Source organism: Notothenia rossii (assembly GCF_949606895.1).
Source record: "Notothenia rossii genome assembly, chromosome: 10".
In the NCBI taxonomy this organism is placed as follows: Eukaryota; Metazoa; Chordata; class Actinopteri; order Perciformes; family Nototheniidae; genus Notothenia; species Notothenia rossii.
This window is the reverse complement of record NC_136908.1, coordinates 62,293,595-62,314,032: the sequence shown is the minus strand read 5'-3', so window position 1 is coordinate 62,314,032 and position 20,438 is coordinate 62,293,595. Positions and strand designations below refer to the sequence as shown.

The window sequence follows — 20,438 nt, the reverse complement described above, 5'->3', positions numbered from 1 at the left end:
GAGACAGTGAAGCGTGTCAGTCTTTGGGAACATCTTGAACTTGGCCAGTTCTCCGATAAATCTGACCGTTTTATTTTTGGTCTCGATGTTGATCTGGTCCTTCTTACGCATCTACGACACAAACAGCAAGATGTCAGAAAGATACACTTTGTAACTCAAGGGGCCACATCAGAAACCCGAGCTGTGTTTGGGGGGCCGAATCAAAATAACTTAGTTCTGCTCAATATACATTTCTCCCAGTACATTACATATTTGTATGAGCTGTTACTGGTAATCAAAAGAATACGAATATTCCCTTGTGCAGTGGTCAAATACTCCGATAGGAGGTGATAAACAAAACAATCCTTGAATCAGTTTTTAAATTACATTTTGAACACGTTAATCTTCACAAAGCAATACTGAAAAGGTGTTTTACAGTGTGTTAAAGATGAGGAATTAATCAGCTGAAAAAAGAAATGAGTGCTTTTGATGTTTTTCAGTTTCACTTGTTCAGTGAGAAAAAATCCACTCTTTCTTCTAATGTTATGTATTATAAACATTTTTTAGATTCTTAAGTGAGCCCTGAGTTAAAAAAGGTCAAGGGCCCGCCCCGTAGTTTCAGAGCCCAAAGGCTTGACGTTGTTGTTGTTGTTGTTGTTGTTGTTAGTTGGATGGTGGGAGATTCTAGCGAGAGATATGGATACAAAAAAAAGGTGTTTTTCATGCTTTGACTGTTATGAAGACAGAGGAGCGGCATTTCACCGACAACTGTAAACAGGCTTGTCTGTTTGAGCAACTGGCTCAGTGCAGAGAGAGAGAGAGAGAGAGAGAGAGAGAGAGAGAGGAGAAGAGAGAGAGAGATAGAGAGAGAAAGAGAGAGAGAGAGATAGAGAGAGAAAGAGAGAGAGAAAGGTTGTTGTGTTGAGAATATTCAGGAGAATATGTGTCATTGATCAAATGATAAACAAATATTTGCATAAAGTATATTTGTCCACTCATATGTTGATAAGAGTAGGGCTGCAACAAACGACTCATTTGATAATCGATTAATGAAACGATTAATCGACTATTTGGACTATTACTGTCTGCCTTGCCCAATTTCTCAAACGCTCTGATTTAGCCATCAACTTTTAGATTTAGCTTGAGGTTGTTTTAGGAATGTGGAAACTAACAATGAAGACAATAAAGATGAATACTTGATTCAAAAATACATATATTATTAAATTAACTAAACAAATAGTGAACAAAACTAACATTGCTTTTTATTTAAATAAAATAAATAACATTTCACATCAAAAGAAACAACGATGTTTTAACCAATCGTTTTAAATAATCTGATGACAGAACTGTAAACAGAATAGCTGAAACTTTAACTAAATAACTAACTCAGTTACCTCTAATCATTAACCCATGTTTGTATAATGTAGTTAACTCCGTGTGTTGCTGCTAGCATACATAACACCTGACGTGGAAACGTTACTCGTGGATGGGGCTACAGAGCTGCTAGAAAGACAGTGGAACCCGGTGCATTCCTCCGTCTGGATGTGGAGCACTTTGATAAATGTTTAGACAAATTGCTCGTGTTACCGCCCTTACATGCTAAACTCTTATTGCACTTTGGGTAACGAGCATCGAGACGGGTAAAGTTTAACCACACCTCGGAGCGCGTTCTCTCCGCCATCTCCGCAGTGTGTTGCTGCATGTAGCAGCTGTGTGTGTAAACTGCCCCGCCCCCTCGCACACAGACGGGGGAGAGATCTCGTCTGATCGAAAATACATCATAGACGCATTTGTTTGTCTTTTTGCAAGTTAGAAACGAGTTGGCGACACTAAGACTGCGATATAATGTTTGTGTAGCAATAACACATGACACATATTTTTTAAATGTCTCCAGTACCGCTAAAAAGACCAATAACGTTGGAGATTAACGGCGCGTAAAACACACGTGATGACGTCACCAACGACTGAATTAGTTGTTGCGCCCCTAGATAAGAGTATTCAAAACTTGAAACATATTCCTCTAAGGAGAATTTAGAACAGATACAAAATGTGAATTCATTAATTTGCGACATTAACTATGGACATCATGCCATTAATCGCGATTAAATATTTGAATCGACTGACAGCCCTAGTAATATTAGTATATAAGAGGACGTACGTGGAACCTGAAGTCTCCCTTCAGCATGGAGCACAGATCCTCACCCACGTCCGACATGCAGGGATGGAGGGTGGCCACCAGGCGAGAGTAGAAGGGAAGGAGGTCCAACCTGCAGGAGGAGGAGGAAGCAGTGATGTGAAGATATTCAGACCAGAAACTATGATGATATCGCCCCCTGGTGTTGTGTGGAGGTACTGTGTTCTGTATTCTCCTTAAAGCCAATCAGATCAGCCTACTCACTGTAGAGCTCCCGACCATCTGTTTCCCCTGAATACCTTTTCTCTATCATGTGTGTCCACTTGTCTTCTCCTTTAACAAATTGTACGGTGTCCTTGGGTGTCATGAATAATATAAAATGTATTATTATTATTATTAAATCCATGAACAGACCCACATATTTTGCACATTTCTGTTCAACACTATCCCTTTGAGAACCCTTTTATCGGATATGTTGAGATCGATAAACCCCCAGCTATAAACAAATCCTAGCTTGAAAAGAAACGTCGATACGTTTAAGATGTATTTTCTAGGTTTGCTTTCACTTGCTATGTAGTGTGTCGGGTAGGGTGTAGGGGTAGGGTGTAGGGGTAGGGTGTAGGGGGCGTGGTTTGTGATTGGGCCTATGACTCTCTTTGCTAAGGGCTGCTTCTATGAGGTGGTTGTAGATGAACAAAGATCTTACCTCTGCCTGGGGACGGTGAAAAGCGCTCTGACCAGTTTCCTCCGGTTGGATTTGGTGTTCATGTTCATGCAGAAATCCATGGCCGCCTGCAGGAGTCAACACAGAGCTCAGAAACTCAATCCTCATCCTGCCATTACTCATTTGTAACTACATGTGTCTCTCAGGTGAAAGATGCCTATGTCAGGTAATCAAACCCAAAGCAAGCAGGACGGCATACAGCCACAACGTTTAAAATGTCAAGCACTCTAGTTGTATTTCCGTATAGATCACCTTGTCTATGAGGTCTCTGTTGACACAGTTGGGCAGCTGCTGGATGAAGGCGTCAACAATCAGCTTCAGGTGAGACCCCGTGTTGGCCTCTTCATCTTCTTGTTCTACACACACACACAATACACACTTTAAAATAACATTCACATCGGCAAAAAAGACGTTTAGAATGACCTAAAATGTCAGAGTAAAATACATGTAAGAATTAAACTATGATTTTTGGTTTGTTTTTAAATCTACTCTCTCCCCCGTTAAGAAATTATTGATATACGATCATCAAATAAGCAAATATTATAGGCATTGCTTCCCCGAACAACGCTGCTTGCACTAGGTTGACCGGTGAAACTCAAGGCCCGGGGGACAAATCCGGCCCGCCACTTCATTTTATGTGGCCCCGCAAGAGCTTGCAAAGAATATAATACGCTTACATGCTACTTTACAGTATATCTATATATGTTCATTTCAATTAATTTCTTATTTTATAATTATTTTTTTCTTTGATTTATCCTTAATTTTATTAATCTGGGTGAATCTGTCCTGTTTTTCGATCTCACCCTGTTGCTGCTACTGAATTCAGTCCATCTTATTTTACAGAAGCAGGTTGCCCATAAACTACATGTCCCACAATGCATCTCATTTTGTAACATGCCCATTGAAGAGACTTGCAATTATTTGCCCTAGACTTCTGCTTTCAGACCGAGTTAGTTAATAAGTTATTACCCTATCCGATAATAATCCAATTCAGAGGCAATGATATAATATAATGCACTATTTAATATACAGGACTGTCTCAGCAAATTAGAATATTGTGATAAAGTTCTTTATTTTCTGTAATGCAATTAAAAAAAACAAAAATGTCATACATTCTGGATTCATTACAAATCAACTGAAATATTGCAAGCCTTTTATTATTTTAATATTGCTGATTATGGCATACAGCTTAAGAAAACTCAAAAATCCTATCTCAAAAAATTAGAATAGTTCCTCAGACCAAGTAAAAAAAAAAGATTTATAACAGCAAAACACAATCAAACATTTGAAAATGTCCATTCATGCACTCAGTACTTGGTTGGGAATCCTTTTGCACGGATTACTGCATCAATGCGGCGTGGCATGGAGGCAATCAGCCTGTGGCATTGCTGAGGTGTTATGGATGCCCAGGATGCTTCAATAGCGGCCTTTAGCTCATTAGCATTGTTGGGTCTGGTGTCTTTCAGCTTCTTCTTCACAATACCCCACATATTCTCTATGGGGTTCAGGTCAGGGGAATTTGCAGGCCAATCGAGGACAGTAATGCCATGGTCAGTACACCAGTTACTGGTGGTTTTGGCACTGTGGGCAGGTGCCAGATCATGCTGGAAAATGAATTCCTCATCTCCATAGAGCTTTTCAGCAGACGGAAGCATGTAGTGCTCTAAAATCTCTTGGTACACAGCTGCATTTACTCTGGGCTTGATGAAACACAGTGGACCAACACCAGCAGCTGACATGGCTCCCCAAACCATCGCTGACTGTGGGAACTTCACACTGGATTTCAAGCAACTTGGATTTTGCTCCTCTCCAGCCTTTCTCCAGACTCTGGCGCCTTGACTTCCAAATGAAATACAAAACTTGCTTTCGTCTGAAAAGAGGACTTTGGACCACTGTGCAACTGTCCAGTGCTTCTTTTCCTTAGCCCAAGTCAGACGCCTCTTCCGTTGTCTTGAGTTCAGAAGTGGCTTGACCATGGGAATACGGCTATTGTAGCCCATTTCCCGGACACGTCTGTGAACAGTGACTTTTGATACCTGGACTCCAGCTTCAGTCCACTGTCTTTGAAGCTCCCCCAAATTCTGGAAGTGACTCTTCTTCACAATGCTGTTAAGGCTGCGGTCATCTCTCTTGGTTGTGCAGCGTTTCCTGCCACATTTCCCCCTTCCAACAGACTTTTTGTGGATGTGCTTTGAAACTGCACTCTGTGAACAGCTTGCTCTTTGAGAAATGTCTTTTTGTGTCTTACCCTCCTGATGGAGGGTGTCAATGACGGTCCTCTGGACAGCAGTCAGATCAGCAGTCTTCCCCATACTTGTGATTTAGTTTACTGAACCAAGCTGAGTGTTTTTCAAGGCTCAGGAAACCCTTGCAGGTGTTTCGAGTTAATTAGACGATTCAAGTGATTCGTTGAACACCCTACTAGTATACTTTTTCATGATATTCTAATATTTAGAGATAGGATATTTGAGTTTTCTTAAGCTGTATGCCATAATCAGCAATATTAAAATAATAAAAGGCTTGCAATATTTCAGTTGATTTGTAATGAATCCAGAATGTATGACATTTTTGTTTTTTTAATTGCATTACAGAAAATAAAGAACTTTATCACAATATTCTAATTTTCTGAGACAGTCCTGTATATTATGTATTTATATATGTATATTTATATAGTTACAACCGGCCCTTTGAGTGCAACCATAATGCTAATGTGGCCCACGATGAAATTGAGTTTGACACCCCTGCTTTAAGTGTTTAAAAAAAAAAGTTACAAATGTTTTGAGATTTTTAAAGTGCAATGTCAGAAAAGGATAAATCACTGAATCTTCATTTCCTTAACTTTGCATTTTTTTAAACAGTTGAAAGTTTGATTTAAGACATTTTATTAGCAACTAGAAGAATACTTCTTCCTTTCTCTCATTGTTTGGAAAATACTGAATGTCCTCTTCCAACATGAGAGCAACATGATAACAAAGGTATCAACTGTAGCTGTGAACATGACAGGATGTGTGATTACCTAGAAGAGCATCAGGACTGTTTGAGGCATATGATAGCTATGTGATTAACATGATGATTCAGCCTCTATGGAGAGAGACATATGACAAGCATGATCATTTCTGACGTGGAGCTAATCTGAAGTAAACATTGAATACTGCTTTCTATTCCTCCATCTTGTGACTGGGTAACTCCCTCTCTTGGATATCAGCATGTGAAGGACACTGTTCAGGAACTAGTTGATGCTCTGTATGTGATGACTCCTTCCATTCTGGAGAGGATCACAGATACATGGATCCTGAGACTGAAGCTCAAGCCGGTGACCAGGGAGATTCTTCTAACATTTACCTTGCTCGTCCAGCAGTTTCTTGGCCAGCTCTTCACTCTCCGCCTCGTCGGGTCCCTCCAGCTCCAGAGGTTCGTCTGCGATGTCCAGAGCCTCGAGCTCCAGCTCCAGTTCCTCCGTGGTGCTCGCTGCCTCCTTCCCCTCCTTCCCGTCTTTCCCGTCTGAACAAAACAACATTAAAAAGGTCCCCTATTATACTCTATTCCATCAATATATCACAGCTTTCAGATATATACAGAGCCTGTCTCTGATTGGCTGAAACACCAAACACATCATTGCAGCATTACCCATAATCCCCTCTGTTTCAGCCCTGTTTCCAAAGTGCTGATTCTCTGTCTGTAGCTTTAGATGAAAATAAGGAGCCCCTCCCCACGCCCCTCTGAGAGACATTTGGTTAAAAAGAACTCAATGGAGCTCTAGAGGAGATTCAGGTGATAAGGGGGGGGGGGGTACCTTGGTTGCTGATTGGCTAATGGTTACACAAGACAAACCATCGTTATGACATCATAAAGGGGCCAAAATCTGATCAGCTCATTTTCAGACAGGTTTTTATAGAAATGGATCAAAAAGAGAGAGAATCTTTGTTCCTGAAACTTTCAGAGTCTCTTTCCACAGAGGGGACACATGTTGATGTAGAAGAGACATGGAGAAGAGGGGACACATGTTGATGTAGAAGAGACATGGAGAAGAGGGGACACATGTTGATGTAGAAGAGACATGAAGAAGAGGGGACACATGTTGATGTAGAGGAGACATGAAGAAGAGGGGACACATGTTGATGTAGAAGAGACAGGAAGAAGAGGGGACACATGTTGATGTAGAAGAGACATGGAGAAGAGGGGACACATGTTGATGTAGAAGAGACATGAAGAAGAGGGGACACATGTTGATGTAGAGGAGACATGAAGAAGAGGGGACACATGTTGATGTAGAAGAGACAGGAAGAAGAGGGGACACATGTTGATGTAGAAGAGACATGAAGAAGAGGGGACACATGTTGATGTAGAAGAGACATGGAGAAGAGGGGACACATGTTGATGTAGAAGAGACATGAAGAAGAGGGGACACATGTTGATGTAGAGGAGACATGAAGAAGAGGGGACACATGTTGATGTAGAAGAGACAGGAAGAAGAGGGGACACATGTTGATGTAGAAGAGACATGGAGAAGAGGGGACACATGTTGATGTAGAAGAGACATGAAGAAGAGGGGACACATGTTGATGTAGAAGAGACATGAAGAAGAGGGGACACATGGTGATGTAGAAGAGACATGAAGAAGAGGGGACACATGTTGATGTAGAAGAGACATGAAGAAGAGGGGACACATCGTTGTGATCATCATCAAACGTACCTTTGCCTTCATCCTTGTCTTTGCCCTTGTCGTTGTCCTTGAAGAGGATGGCGGGCACGAAGGCCTTCAGGTCCACCAGGTTCTCGTAGAAGTTACGAGCGTCTTCGTCTTCCCAGATCCCGCCTTCCAGGTCGTACTCTCCGGGCTTCCCGGGGGTGAAGATGTCGATCCCAGGGCCGTTCTCTGAGAGAGTAAAGAGGAGACAAATAAACATGAGATTCATGCATGTTTACTCGGGCTGTCCCGAATACCATTTTTCGGGCTCCGGATATTCGGTAGTAATCAGCAGCAAACCGCTTCAACACGTGTATTTTGGTTTATTCATGGCATTCATTTTGTTATTCTACAGTATTGTTGTTTTATAGTTATTTGTTAATGTAACCCAATTTGTGTTCTTTGAAATTGAAAAGGATATCGCATTGTGTTTGTTACTTTCGTTGCAGTTGTATATGTCTATATGGACATGTTTTTATTTTGAAGGAGAGGTAGCGCTGTTGACAGGAAGTTGTTGTTGCTATGGAAACAACGTGACGGAGATTAACGGAGAAAAGTAATATCTACATATAAAGACGGAGAAAGTAAACGATAACGTTTATGGTTAAGTGTTAGCACCCCCCGAACAAGCTCTTACGTTGATATTGGAGATTTCAATAAATTCAATTTGAAAAAAAACAAAAAACGAATATCCGAATAACGAAATTGAAACCCGAATAGTACTCCAACGAACAAATATTCGGGTACAGCCCTAATGTTTACCTCACAGGAGTCACTGTTTGACAACAAAACAGGGTACGTACACTACCCATCTAAACCCAAAATATCTAAGTTGCTTTGAGAACTATCGCAAATTAAGAAGTTTACAGAATTAACTTCCAATAGTTTATACCTAAAGAAGTAAATCCAAATGGATTCAATGCCTTTTAACTTGGGACGGGTACCGAGCCCCGGTATTAAACGGGCCCCGGGGCTGAAGCCCGTTAAGCTCCGACGTTATCGGTCTTTTTATCGGTACTGGAGACATTTAAAACATATATGTCATATGTATTATTGCTACACAAACATTATATTGCAGTTTTAGTCTCGCCAACTTCGTTTCTAATACGCAGGAAGAATTTATAATTAATACGATTTGCGAAAACATTGTTGTTTCTTTTGATGTGAAATATTATGTATTTAATTTAAATAAAAAGCCAGGTTAGTTTTGTTCACAATTTGTTTAGTTAGTTAGTTTCCCTTATTTCTTTCAATAAGAGTACCGTTAAAAGACCGGATCAATAAGCGGTATCGATAAAAGAAGTAGTACCGTTAAAACCTTAACGATACCCATCCCTACTCTTAAGACTTTTTTCAAGGATCTACAGGAACCCTGGATGATATTTAAATTCAAAGATATTCCGAAATTCCTTGAAATCATAATATTTAAAACAACCATTTTTCACATTTTCAAGACTTTGTGTGAACTCAGATGAACTGTGGTAAAGAAAGGCCACGCACCCTCCTGCACCGTCTTGTCCTGAGGAAGGTCGGGCATGTTTTCATCCAGCAGGTCGGCCAGAGACTGAGTGTTGGCCAGCAGCTTCTGGTAGGAAGTCGCAAACTCTTCGTATTGTTTGTGTCGGTCCTCACTCAGCTCCCCTTTGGAGTGTAGGATACGCCTGAAGAGGGCGGGAAGAGGAGGGGTCATTTTTATCATGAATTCTTTTATTGAGCCATGTGTGTCAAATGTCCTTGCTAGGTTTTATAATATTTAGTCATCCTGTCTTAAGTTACGTAAAGAAAATGCTTAAATTAACTAGTTTAGTTTAGTTTGACCTATTCTAGCCAAAATATCACCTGGTTTCTTTCTCCTAAGTCATGCTGTTATTGTTAAGTTTGATCTGAGTAAGTATACGACTCTGAGTATTCCCAAAAAGGGCAAAGCATTAGCATCATTTACCGGCTAGTAAAATATGCACAAGGCTGGTACATCTGACACCATCCCAAAAAACAATGGTGATGTGGCCGGTGAAATTTGAACATTTAAAAGTAGTTGTAGAATATAGATAGTTATTTTTATCATTGCATGAAGTAAACACTGCTATGGTGCAATATTCAAAAGCTTTAAAATGCACCTGTTCTGCCTCTCGGTGTTCTGCAGCTCGCGGTGGTCCTTCTTCAGGTGTTTGGTGAGCGAGGTGAAGTATTCCCTCAGCAGGTTCTGGAAGGTCTGCTGCTTCTCCGTGCCGATGATCTCGCTCGGAGGGAAGCTCAGAGCGAACTTCTCGGTGGCCGCTTTCACTTTTCGGGGCAGCAGCCCGGCGATATCGTCCCCGCAGTGCTTACAGAAGCTGATGACCACCGACACATGAGTGTGCGTGTCGCGATCCGTCCCGATGATGCTCTTCAGCTGCTCGTAGATCAGAGAGAGCCCCTCCTTGTCCGTGAACAGCCCGACGATGGTGAGCTCGGCGATGAAGCGCAGGTCTGTTCGCAGCTTGCTCACGTTGGGCGCCTTCTCCTCCTTCCTGGCCTCAAAGTGCTTCTTCCACGCCTGTAAGAGCAGCGGAGCGAACTCGGTGTAGCGCTGGTGGAAGAGTGAGCAGAGGTGGACGGAGCAGCCCACGTCGGAGATCTTCAGCTTGGCCTCCACCACGGAGCTCACCGCCTCGCCGATGTACTTGCTGAGGTTCAGGGAGCCGAAGTCGTTGGAGAGCGAGTCGCGCTGCTGTTCGGTGAGCGTTCGCAGCTTCTTCACGAAGGCCGTGTTCTTCTTCAGGCTGGAGTCCAGGCGGCTGAAGAAAGCCTCCTCGGGGCGACCCTCCTGGGCGTTTTGGTTCTTCACGCGGAGTTCCTTCCTGCAGTGATGGCGCTCCCAGGCCTCCTGGTGCAGCTGATGGCTCTCCTCCTTCTCCCTGCAGAAATGTATTTATTTGTTTACGCTGCTATGGACAGTCTTACACTCATGCACATTCTCAAAGATATTGAAGTGACTGTTATTTTGTAAATACGTGACCCGCTACTCGGAATCAGTCGGAAGTCATAGTTTTTTGGGGTTCGGGTGTTTTGTTTGATTTTAACTAAACAAAGTCTTGGCTTTCAGAATATGAAACTTTTATTTCCAAAATCACACAATAAATACATGTTTGAAACTTGTGACGGCATAATTACAAGCGGAGAACGGAGTAACTTAACAACATGAGGGTTTTCAAACACCACACACACACACACACACACACACACACACACACACACACACACACACACACACACACACACACACACACACACACACACACACACACACACACACACACACACACACACACACACACACACACACACACACACACACACACACACACACACACACACACACACACACACACACACACACACACACACACACACACACACACACACACACACACACACACACACACACACACACACACTCCCTCCATAGTATTTTGATCATTTGCTAATAACCAATCAGATCGATGGATTCCAGAGAGGAGGACACTTTGAAGGCCTTTTTCTCAAAATGCTGACTCGGTGACAGTCATTATATAATGTGACATATTTCGCTTAATATTTGGAGAACAACAACAATCCTGATATCATTAGAAAGCTAGGACTCTCCTCTTTCCAACAGTGTATACAACTCTTCGGGTCAATGCGACTGATTTCGATGGAGCAGGTCACATGTTGATTGTTGTGCTTTTATTTAGGTCTTAACGTGTGGATAATATAAATGTGTCTTTGATTGTGTAAATATAGGTATATACATATTCTTATATATATTTCCTTTTGTATTCGGGATTGTGGGAAACGGTATTTCGATCTCTCGGTCTGTACACACAAACTGAAAGATTGACATTAAAGTTGACTTTAAGCGAAAATGAGAGTGATGCAGGATGAAGACAACAGGAAAAGAGACTTGCACTGGGTGTTCCTTCCTGAAGGGACATTTGTTACATCACATGATACTTGTTAGACGCTTTTATCCAAAGCGACTTCCATACTCAATACTGTGGACAATCCCCACAGGAGCAATTTGGGGTGAAGTGTCTCAGGGACACAACGACATGCTGACTGCAGTGGGGTTTGAACCTGTGACCCCCTGATCCCAACACATTCGCACAATCCACTGCGCCACATGCCTCCTTGTTGGTACAAAAATGGGACAATTTCACAATTTGAATTTTTAGTAATGTATATGATGAGAGTAAGCTATGGGCTATAGTTTGTTTGCTTTTTGTACATTTTGGTGTATCAAGGTATAGGCAGGAAGTCAAATGTAAAACCTTTTCAGACCCTTTCCATACATTTTAAGACCTCATCTCCACTTGGAGTTCTAACCGGTTACCTTGGCGACACACTTTACCTCACATTGACTATATACAGTATTGATTGTCCTTCCTCCTTATCTTCCAACCATTTGGACGCTAACTTGCATTTCCCCATAACGATGTTGTTTAGCAACCGGCGTAAACGGACCTCCGCGCTATCAAGCAGTGAGCGTGCGATGTCCTGTTCAGATGACTTGAAATCCAACGGGATGCCATAAATAAACTACACAGAATCACACTACACACCTACGCAGTGATTACATTCAGGCAGACTGTAGAACACAACCTCTTTGGACCATTTATATACTTATTGAAAACAAGATACAAAATGTAACAACTTGGAAAATGCCCGCTAATTTTCGCTAAATTGATTTATCAACTTTTAATACTTTTTAAGACCCCGCGGACACCATGACTTTCTTTCCGTATTTTAGGTCAGATATTCATGACCTTCCTTCGACTGCTTTCCCAAATTTCCATGACTTCCCTTTTTCTTGACTTTTTTAGACCAGATATCCAAAGACTTTTCCACCACCTTGCCGTGACTGTTCCATCTCGACTTCCTCGTGACTTTTGGCCAGATTTCCACGACAAAACATGCGGTCGTTATTAATTGTTTCCTCTTTCAAGACAGCTAGCAATCAAACTGTACACAACTAAAGCAACTAATCAGCAAAAACATGGTTTCATGAAAAACTTCTACATTTCTGATGGTTTTCATGTAATTTTCTGATATTTTCTTGAACATAATTATCTGTCATTTTTCATATTATTACACTTTGGAAAATACCGTTTCATGCTTTTTAATAGCCTTGATTTTCGCTAAATTGATTTATCAACTTTTAATACTTTTTAAGACCCCGCGGACCCCCCGTGTATATTTGGAAAAATGTGCACCATGTAAAATAATACATGAGAGTTCTGAAGTGTACATTTGGGCGTAGAAATAGCATCAATTGGGCGATACAGGATAACAGCATTAAAATGTGTCTTTCCAAAAGCCCCACTTACTTCAGGAGAGCTGCCTCCTCCTCTCGCTGCTTCCTGGCTTCCTCCTCCTGAAGTTGCTTCTCCTGCTCCTCCTGCAGCTTTTTCTCCTCTTCCTCTTTCTTCTTCTGCTCCTCCTCCGCTTTCACTTTTTCCTCCTCTTTCTTTTTACGATCCTTTTCTTCCCTCTTCTTCTTTTCCTCCTCGAGGCGCTTCCTCTTCTCCTCCTTGCTGCTGTCTTTTTTCCCGCTCATTTTGGCCTCGTCTTTCCCTTTGTCCCGGGCGGACGATGGTCTCCTCTCGCCGTCTCGCTCCTTCTCCTTGTCCTTGGTGCTGAAGGTGCAAACATCTTTTTCATCCATGTTTAATGAGCGTTTGCGTTCAGCAGGCATACTGAGGAAAGACAATAAGAGAAAGGTTGTTTATTAATGCTTTTTAAGAATTTTAGAAACTGTTCCGGCCAGCTGTTTTCTAATCTACATTGATGTGGTTTCCAGAAATGTCACTGTCAAGCCCCTTGTTGACATAAACTAAAGTCGTACACATTTGAAGTACTTTATTTAAAGGTCCCATGTCACGGCCATTTCTACTGATCATAGTTCCATTGTTGAGGTCTACGAGAATAGATTTATATTGTTCAATTTTCCAAAACTCACATTGGTTTCTCAAACAGCATCTCTGTATAGTATGTGTATTCACTCTCTGTCCTAAACGGCTTGTTAGAGCTCCTGCCCCCCCCCTCCCTATGAGCCCAGTGTGCTCTGATTGGTCAGCTCGCCCACTCTGCTCTGATGAGTCCTCCACCGTTACAGCGGAACATCAGTGATTATGTGTTACAATGATGTTTGTTAGCAACCAGAAAATGACACAAGTAATGACAAACAGATGAGAATGCTGCGTGGGGTCTGGGTGCCGTGTTGGGGGGACGTTGAGGGGCTCGCTGCTTTGAGGAGCGGACAGTGGGAGCTTGATCGCTGTCTGCTGAGAAAAGATAAGGCTGAGTGTATGTGTGTAAGGAGCTCCGTTGATTGGTCCATTTGGACCTGGGTATGGTTACGTCACCCAGGAAGCAAACAATGGAAAAAGAGAAATCCCCAACGAGGCGTTCTGGGGCAGCATAGACAGGTCTTCTCTGTGTTAGAGTTTTACTCCCTACAGGGTGTACTTTGAGGGTTTGTGACTCTGCAGACCGTTTACATGCAGAACAACCTTCATAACACACAAGGGGACGGGTGATAACCAGAAAAGCATGACATGGGACCTTTAAGTATTTCTATTTCATCTAACTGTTAACTTTCTACTCCACTACAAATGATAGATACATATTGTACTTTTTAGCACACTTTTTGTTTAGATTATAATGTTTCATCCGCTTCCTGTTCGGTGAAAACCACTGTTGTTCTTTTAGATCGTGTGTAAATTCAAATAATTTTTAAGCTAGATAACGTTTCAAAAAAGCCTGTTGAATCACCTGGAAAATGCGTTGTATATTTAAATATATAAAAGGAGGTAGAATTAGCAAAAATAAACATTAAAATGCACCATACACATTAACATTAACATTTACAGCAGTGATATAAGCCCAGATACTTCATGCATTATGGATAAAACACTAACAGAGGACATTTTACTGCAAAGAAAGTTCATGTTTCTAATTCATCCTTTTACCTATTTTGGATTGAATGCAGGACTTTGACTTGTAGTGTTGTACTTTAACCAGGGCTGCCAACACTCACGCATTGAGCGTGAGTCACGCAATTAACCCATATCTCACACACTCAGGCCACACTTGCCTTTTCTCACGCTAAGTTTTTTTCCAAAATAAATGTATATAAATATAAAAATAAAGTGAAGGAACAGCAAACCGAGCGGTCTACGAAATGAGACGGTCTTCTGGCTTCAGTAAAGTTGGAACGATATTTGGAGATTCTGATTTCACGGATCAATAACTCATGAACAAAACGTTATTCAGACACAAATGACGTCTCCCAAGTACCATGGTGAGGTTGAAAACGAACTACAATCACGTTACATTGGTCTCTATCTGCAGCCGGAGAAGAAACGAGTGCTCAAGGACCGTCTGCAAAGTGCAACTCCCAAAAAAGAGAATACAATAATATTCAATCACTATCATACAGCTTATTACTACCAAACTCACCACACACATCAATAGTCTCCTCTGTGTCATACTACAGCAGAGAGTTTTGAAGAATATGCTTTTGAATAATTGTTGGGAATATTTATAATGTAAATCTTCAATAAATATGGCATCATCTTAAATAACTTTACTATTATACAGTATATTTCTACCAAACTCACAATTTGCATTGTTGTTGTTAGCATCTGGTTAGCTAGCTGCGCTAACGGATATTAGAAGCTGTTTCTAAAACAATGAGAGGGAGAGCTCTCTCCTGTCAGACTGAGAGAGATAACTACAGCTCAGTGAGGTAAGGGACTCTGTTTAGATAGTTAACTTTAGTCTAGTTATCTCAGTGGTTCTCAAACGTTTTGGTCACCATTTATGAGAATAAGTTAAAAACAGTTATGAAATACTATGACAGTAAAAGAAGAATAAAGTTTAAAAGGTGAGCGATTTGTAAAATATCCATAAAGAAAAAGAAAATCTGTGTACAGTTCTGTTTCATATGGGTGTTGAGAGCTGTGTCCTTAAATTCATTTTGCTCTCAAAGTGCACCAGGTTGATGCATTTAACTTCAATATTTAAAAAAAAAAATCTTCCTGGGGGAGCATGCTCCAGGACCACCCGGAGGTGAGGACCCCCCCCCCCACACACACACTTGTAAAATAACTCTTAAGGTTACCTCTGCTTACACCTATATGCCATTTTATATGCTGTGAGCTTATTATCAAGCCTTCATTATAAGAGTCGCGGGTACACTGTGTATTCCACTGGAGTGCCCGGTACTTTAATGGGAAACCGTAGTTTGTACATGTTCAATACATGTGTAACACTGTACACATGAACGTTTCTTTTTTCGGATCACCAAAAAAAAAATCTCACTCCAAGCTGAACTCAAATGTTGACAGCCCTGCTTTAACAGTGTTGCATAAGTGCATTCAGTTATATAATCGAAATACTTCTTAAAATACAGGCTACTTAATCGAAACAATAAACCAAAACACACGCTATGACTAACATTAAATAAAAAGTAACATACAATATAATTCTCCAACGGCTGAACACCTGACACAAACTGACGCCGCTCGTTAGCCACATAGCCTAGCTTCTTGGTTAGCATGACAATGTTAACTCTCTTTAATGGTCATAATATCGAAACCAGCTGAGTTTTATTTGAGTCATTCATAACACAGATTTATTCGTGGTATTTTAAAGCTATTGTAACGTTATAAATGTGTACAGAAATGATTATAAAAATAATAAAAACAGAGTTAGCATTATCAAGGCTAGCACCGTTAGCCACTTGAACGCACGATGTAAACAAAGGTTTTGCCAGCTTGAAACTGACAGTTGGTGAATGTTCAATCCTTGAAATGTAAATGTAAGAACATATACAATATAAATATATGCTTAAGTGTTGTTATTTTCGTGTAAATATCTTAGTAACAGAGAAAGATTTACCTGCTAATTGTAGCAAAACAAACATCGGTCATTAGCGCTGGTTTCCGTGTGAAGGACCCTCTCATGATGCATCCAAAATAACGCCTTACTGAAAATATCCAGATATTTACTTACTTTAAAATTATATTTGTGTCGTGTATGGACACATTCATATTTTATATTTAATGTTATTGCTTTGTTTCTTTTCCCAGGGGTATTGTATTTTTATTTTGGTACAATTGTGTCATATGGACAGGCAGTTTTTAAGACAGCTACTCATTGGTGTGCAAAGCAATGGTTGACAGTTTCTTTAAAATCATGTATTCAGTTATGTTTCCACTTAGTCCGTGTACCTTCGTTTCAATTGTTGTTCTTTCTTAAGCCAGTCAATGGAAAAGCGACTGCAATTTAGTTTTAGTTTTTTCAGTTAATTAATGTACGGAACTCGCGGGAGTAATTTAAAAAATAAAAGTACACGTCTGTTAAAGTGTGGACCTATAAAGAGATCAATCGACACTTGATATATAAAGATGTTAAGATGTCTTTGGAATTACAAGATAAAGGCCTTTAAATAAATGCTTTAATGTGTTCTCTGCAGTCTATATTGATAAGTCTAGCGTTACAGAGGGCTTTCCATAGTTCGGTTTATTTTGAAAGATATTGACGGATCAATAACTCAAGCAGGAAACACACTTAATGTAAAACCGTGCTTTTGAACTCCCATTGTCCCTGTGCATTGTAGTCTCGATGCTACCTTGTAATGTAAAGAAAACACAACCTTACATGGAATTAAATTACATTAAAAGCAGAGTAAACTAAACTGGACCTTCATAGAAAAACAAAACAGTGTGAGAATGTTTTACTGCATCGCCAAAATGTTCCTTCCCAGGAGATTACAGGTATTTTACATCACATTCATTCATCTGAACAGCAGCTCTGTGTGTGTGTGTGTGTGTGTGTGTGTGTGTGTGTGTGTGTGTGTGTGTGTGTGTGTGTGTGTGTGTGTGTGTGTGTGAACAAGGGGTGCTGTTGTAGAGTTATTGACATTACTGAAGGCTCAGCTCAGAGCTACAGGAAATCTAAACAGAAGAGCTGTTCACAGGAACATTTAGGTGTGGTTGTAATATATGAAGCCGTGTTTACATTTTGTACAACGAGCACCTACAGCAGGTTTACTGACTTGTTTCTCTTACAGTTAAACCTAAGGCAAGACCCAGCTTTCCTTGATTTTTACATTTTCTGCAACTCCATATCCCTTGATTTCAGAGGGTTAGGGTTGTTTTTTTTGTAAATTGAACATGCTAAAACGGCCTTCGTTTGTGATTTTTTTGCACATTAAGTATTAACACAAAACCACAAGAGTCCATATTGCATTATTTTTGATTATTTCAGTGCTTTCCCGTTTAATTTGATGTAAAACGATGCATTGTTTTTAACAAAAAAAACGATTTTAAAGAACTGTCATTACATCAGTTTTTATTCAGCAGGCCGAGCATGTTCAACACGGTGAAGTGAAATGACAATTGTTAACGTTTTGTAATCTGAAGTAGAAATCACAGCTAGGTGGGAATGATGGAAATCCTCATCACTTCCTGTAGGAAGAACTGATACAAACATGTGAACAAATTAGGAAAACATAAATTAAAATAACACTGAAGGAGACTAAGAGCAGGATAGTCACTAAAATACTGTGAAACCGTTAAACTTATTATTTATTAGCTTTTGATCGGTGGCGTTATTTGTTATTTGGCTCAAAAGCGTAGAAAATACTGATTGATTGATGAATAATATACAGGAACAGCTTGAAAGTAATTGGACTATTGTCTAAATACAATAATTGATTGCATGACAAAAACTGTGGTTTCGAATTAAAGTCAGTTTGAAAAATGTTCATTTATGTGCTTTGTCATTTTAAAGTCTCATTAAGTCAAGAACGCTTTCTATTCCCAGCATCCAGTTTCCCTTTAAAAAATTAGTTTTGTTGATCAAAAATCCACGTGAAATGACGGTGAACAGCGATGAAAATCTTCACTCTTCTAGAAAAATATTTTTTTTATATATATATATATATATATATATAAAGAGTTCTCTGCAGGCGTTGGCCAATGGCAGGAGTCCGTGCAGATGATTGACAGGTGCGTCAGCCTATGGTCTTTGAGTGAGGCGACTCTTCCCCTCCTCCTGTTCGGTCAGCTTGAAGTGAGTGTAAGACAAAATACCAGCCAGAGTGCAGAGGATCCCCAACGCCTGAGGGAGGGAACGAGGGACAGAAGGAGAAGAAGAGAAAGATATTCAGAGGACATTGTTATGGGAAGGGAGACAGAGGTTGTTGGTTTGAATCCTTAGGGCAGCAGAGTAAGACTCACCTGGTTGATTGATATCGGGTCATGGAAGATCAAGTATCCTCCAACCAGAGTGATGCAGAATTTGAAATGTCCAAACATGTTGTAGCTGCAATTAAAGTCAGGAAAGCAACAACACAAAAACAGATCAAATAAAGTTTAATATCTAGAATCATTTCCAGAAGACGTTCAAGACTTCATGAACTCTCCCAGAAACATACACATTAAGATAAAAGATCTTCTACAGAACTGAAGAAACCCCTTAAGTAAGATTATACATATCCTCACAAATCCACCATAACTCCCTTAGAAGACCAGATGACCCCCCAAGAACTAAGAAACCTTACAAAAGCCCCTAAAGAAAACCCTCAAGAGGCTCTTTCACACCGGAGTACTTTTCCCCTTTAGTTCCTGGAATTTTGCGTTCACACCAAAAAGAGAACTTAGTTCATGAGAACTTTCCCCCCATTGTTAGTCCATACTAGAGAGGTGGTACTTTCCTGGGGAGAAAAAAGTTCCAATTTCTGATTGGCTGGGCGGATTGCAAACCACGCCCCGTAAAACTCTGAAAAGTTTTGTGAAGCCGCCATTTTATTTGCTGGCATTAGCATTATTAGCATTAGCATTATTAGCATTAGCCCCGCGCACCAACGGAGAGAGACTAACTTATGGCAAAAACAAACAAACATGGGAGCGGTGGAGATGAGGAGGTGTCGGCGTTCTGGCGATTTACTCTGAAGGCTTCAGTAGAAGCTGCTGGGAGTCCCAGCAGCTTCTACTGAAGCCAGTCCCCAACTCCGGGGTCTTCCGGCCGGGGACTTCGGGTGGCAGTATACGCCGTGAAGTTGTTTGCGGCCTGCCAGTAAACGCAAAGCAGAAGAAGAAGAAGTGACGTCAGTGGCTTCATTTGCCTAATCCTCCCTCAGGGACTTATTCCGGTGTGAACGCGATCTGCTCTTTAGTTCCATGGGGGTACTAAGTGCTGGGAACTAAGTGCTGGGAACTAAGTAGGGCAAAGTACTTGGTGTGAAAGCGGCTAAAGTGACCAGACACCCCACCAAGAAACCCTCAAACCCCTGTATTCCCCCAGAAAGAAGAGCTAAGAACTTCTCAAGAAAACCAAAAATCTTCTCGAGAAGTAATGAAAACCTATAAAAGAAACCAGAATGCTAACGGGAGGCATGTGGTGCAGTGCATTGTGCGTTGGTGATTGGATCAGGGGGTCACAGGTTCAAACCCCACTGCAGTCAGCATGTCGTTGTGTCCCTGAGACACTTCACCCCAAATTGCTCCTGTGGGGATTGTCCACAGTATTGAGTATGGAAGTCTTTGGATAAAAGCGTCTAACAAGTGACATGGAATGTAATTTAACCACAAAGACCTCAAGTCACCCTCAAAACCCCTTAGATGTACCCGTCCCAGATACTTTCTTGAGAAAACCAACAAAAAAAAACTCAAAACACCGGAAATAATCTCCAAAAGTTCTCAAACCAGTAGGCTCTCCAGAAAGCCCTTAAAAACCCTTGAATCCCTCACACCCCTGAAAAGGTCCCTAAACATTTTGAAAAAGCCATTAAACCTTGGAGAGACAGAAACTCCCCCAAGAACCCCTCAAATCCCCCTGAACAAAGACCCCTAAAAAAGGTTCTGGATTCAATTATAGATAGAAAA

The 20,438-nt window shown here is 40.9% G+C and overlaps 2 protein-coding genes across 2 annotated transcripts in view; both read right to left on the bottom strand.

Moving 5' to 3' along the window:
* upf2 (UPF2 regulator of nonsense mediated mRNA decay) overlaps positions 1-16,574 on the bottom strand; it is a 32,818-nt gene extending 16,244 nt beyond the window's left edge. The window contains exons 1-10 of the mRNA XM_079655699.1: positions 16,447-16,574; positions 12,870-13,238; positions 9,642-10,421; positions 9,025-9,185; positions 7,531-7,713; positions 6,180-6,338; positions 3,090-3,193; positions 2,820-2,905; positions 2,138-2,246; positions 6-111 (exon numbers count right to left, since the gene is read on the bottom strand). Coding sequence (XP_079511825.1) covers positions 6-111; positions 2,138-2,246; positions 2,820-2,905; positions 3,090-3,193; positions 6,180-6,338; positions 7,531-7,713; positions 9,025-9,185; positions 9,642-10,421; positions 12,870-13,238; positions 16,447-16,511 — 2,122 coding nt within the window. The 5' untranslated portion in view covers positions 16,512-16,574. The remainder of the gene's footprint in view (positions 1-5; positions 112-2,137; positions 2,247-2,819; positions 2,906-3,089; positions 3,194-6,179; positions 6,339-7,530; positions 7,714-9,024; positions 9,186-9,641; positions 10,422-12,869; positions 13,239-16,446) is intronic.
* A 1,310-nt stretch (positions 16,575-17,884) lies between these two features.
* Positions 17,885-20,438, bottom strand: part of slc35e3 (solute carrier family 35 member E3) — a 9,188-nt gene continuing 6,634 nt past the window's right edge. The window contains exons 7-8 of the mRNA XM_079653188.1: positions 18,792-18,876; positions 17,885-18,672 (exon numbers count right to left, since the gene is read on the bottom strand). Of these exons, the coding sequence (XP_079509314.1) occupies positions 18,571-18,672; positions 18,792-18,876 (187 nt within the window). The 3' untranslated portion in view covers positions 17,885-18,570. The remainder of the gene's footprint in view (positions 18,673-18,791; positions 18,877-20,438) is intronic.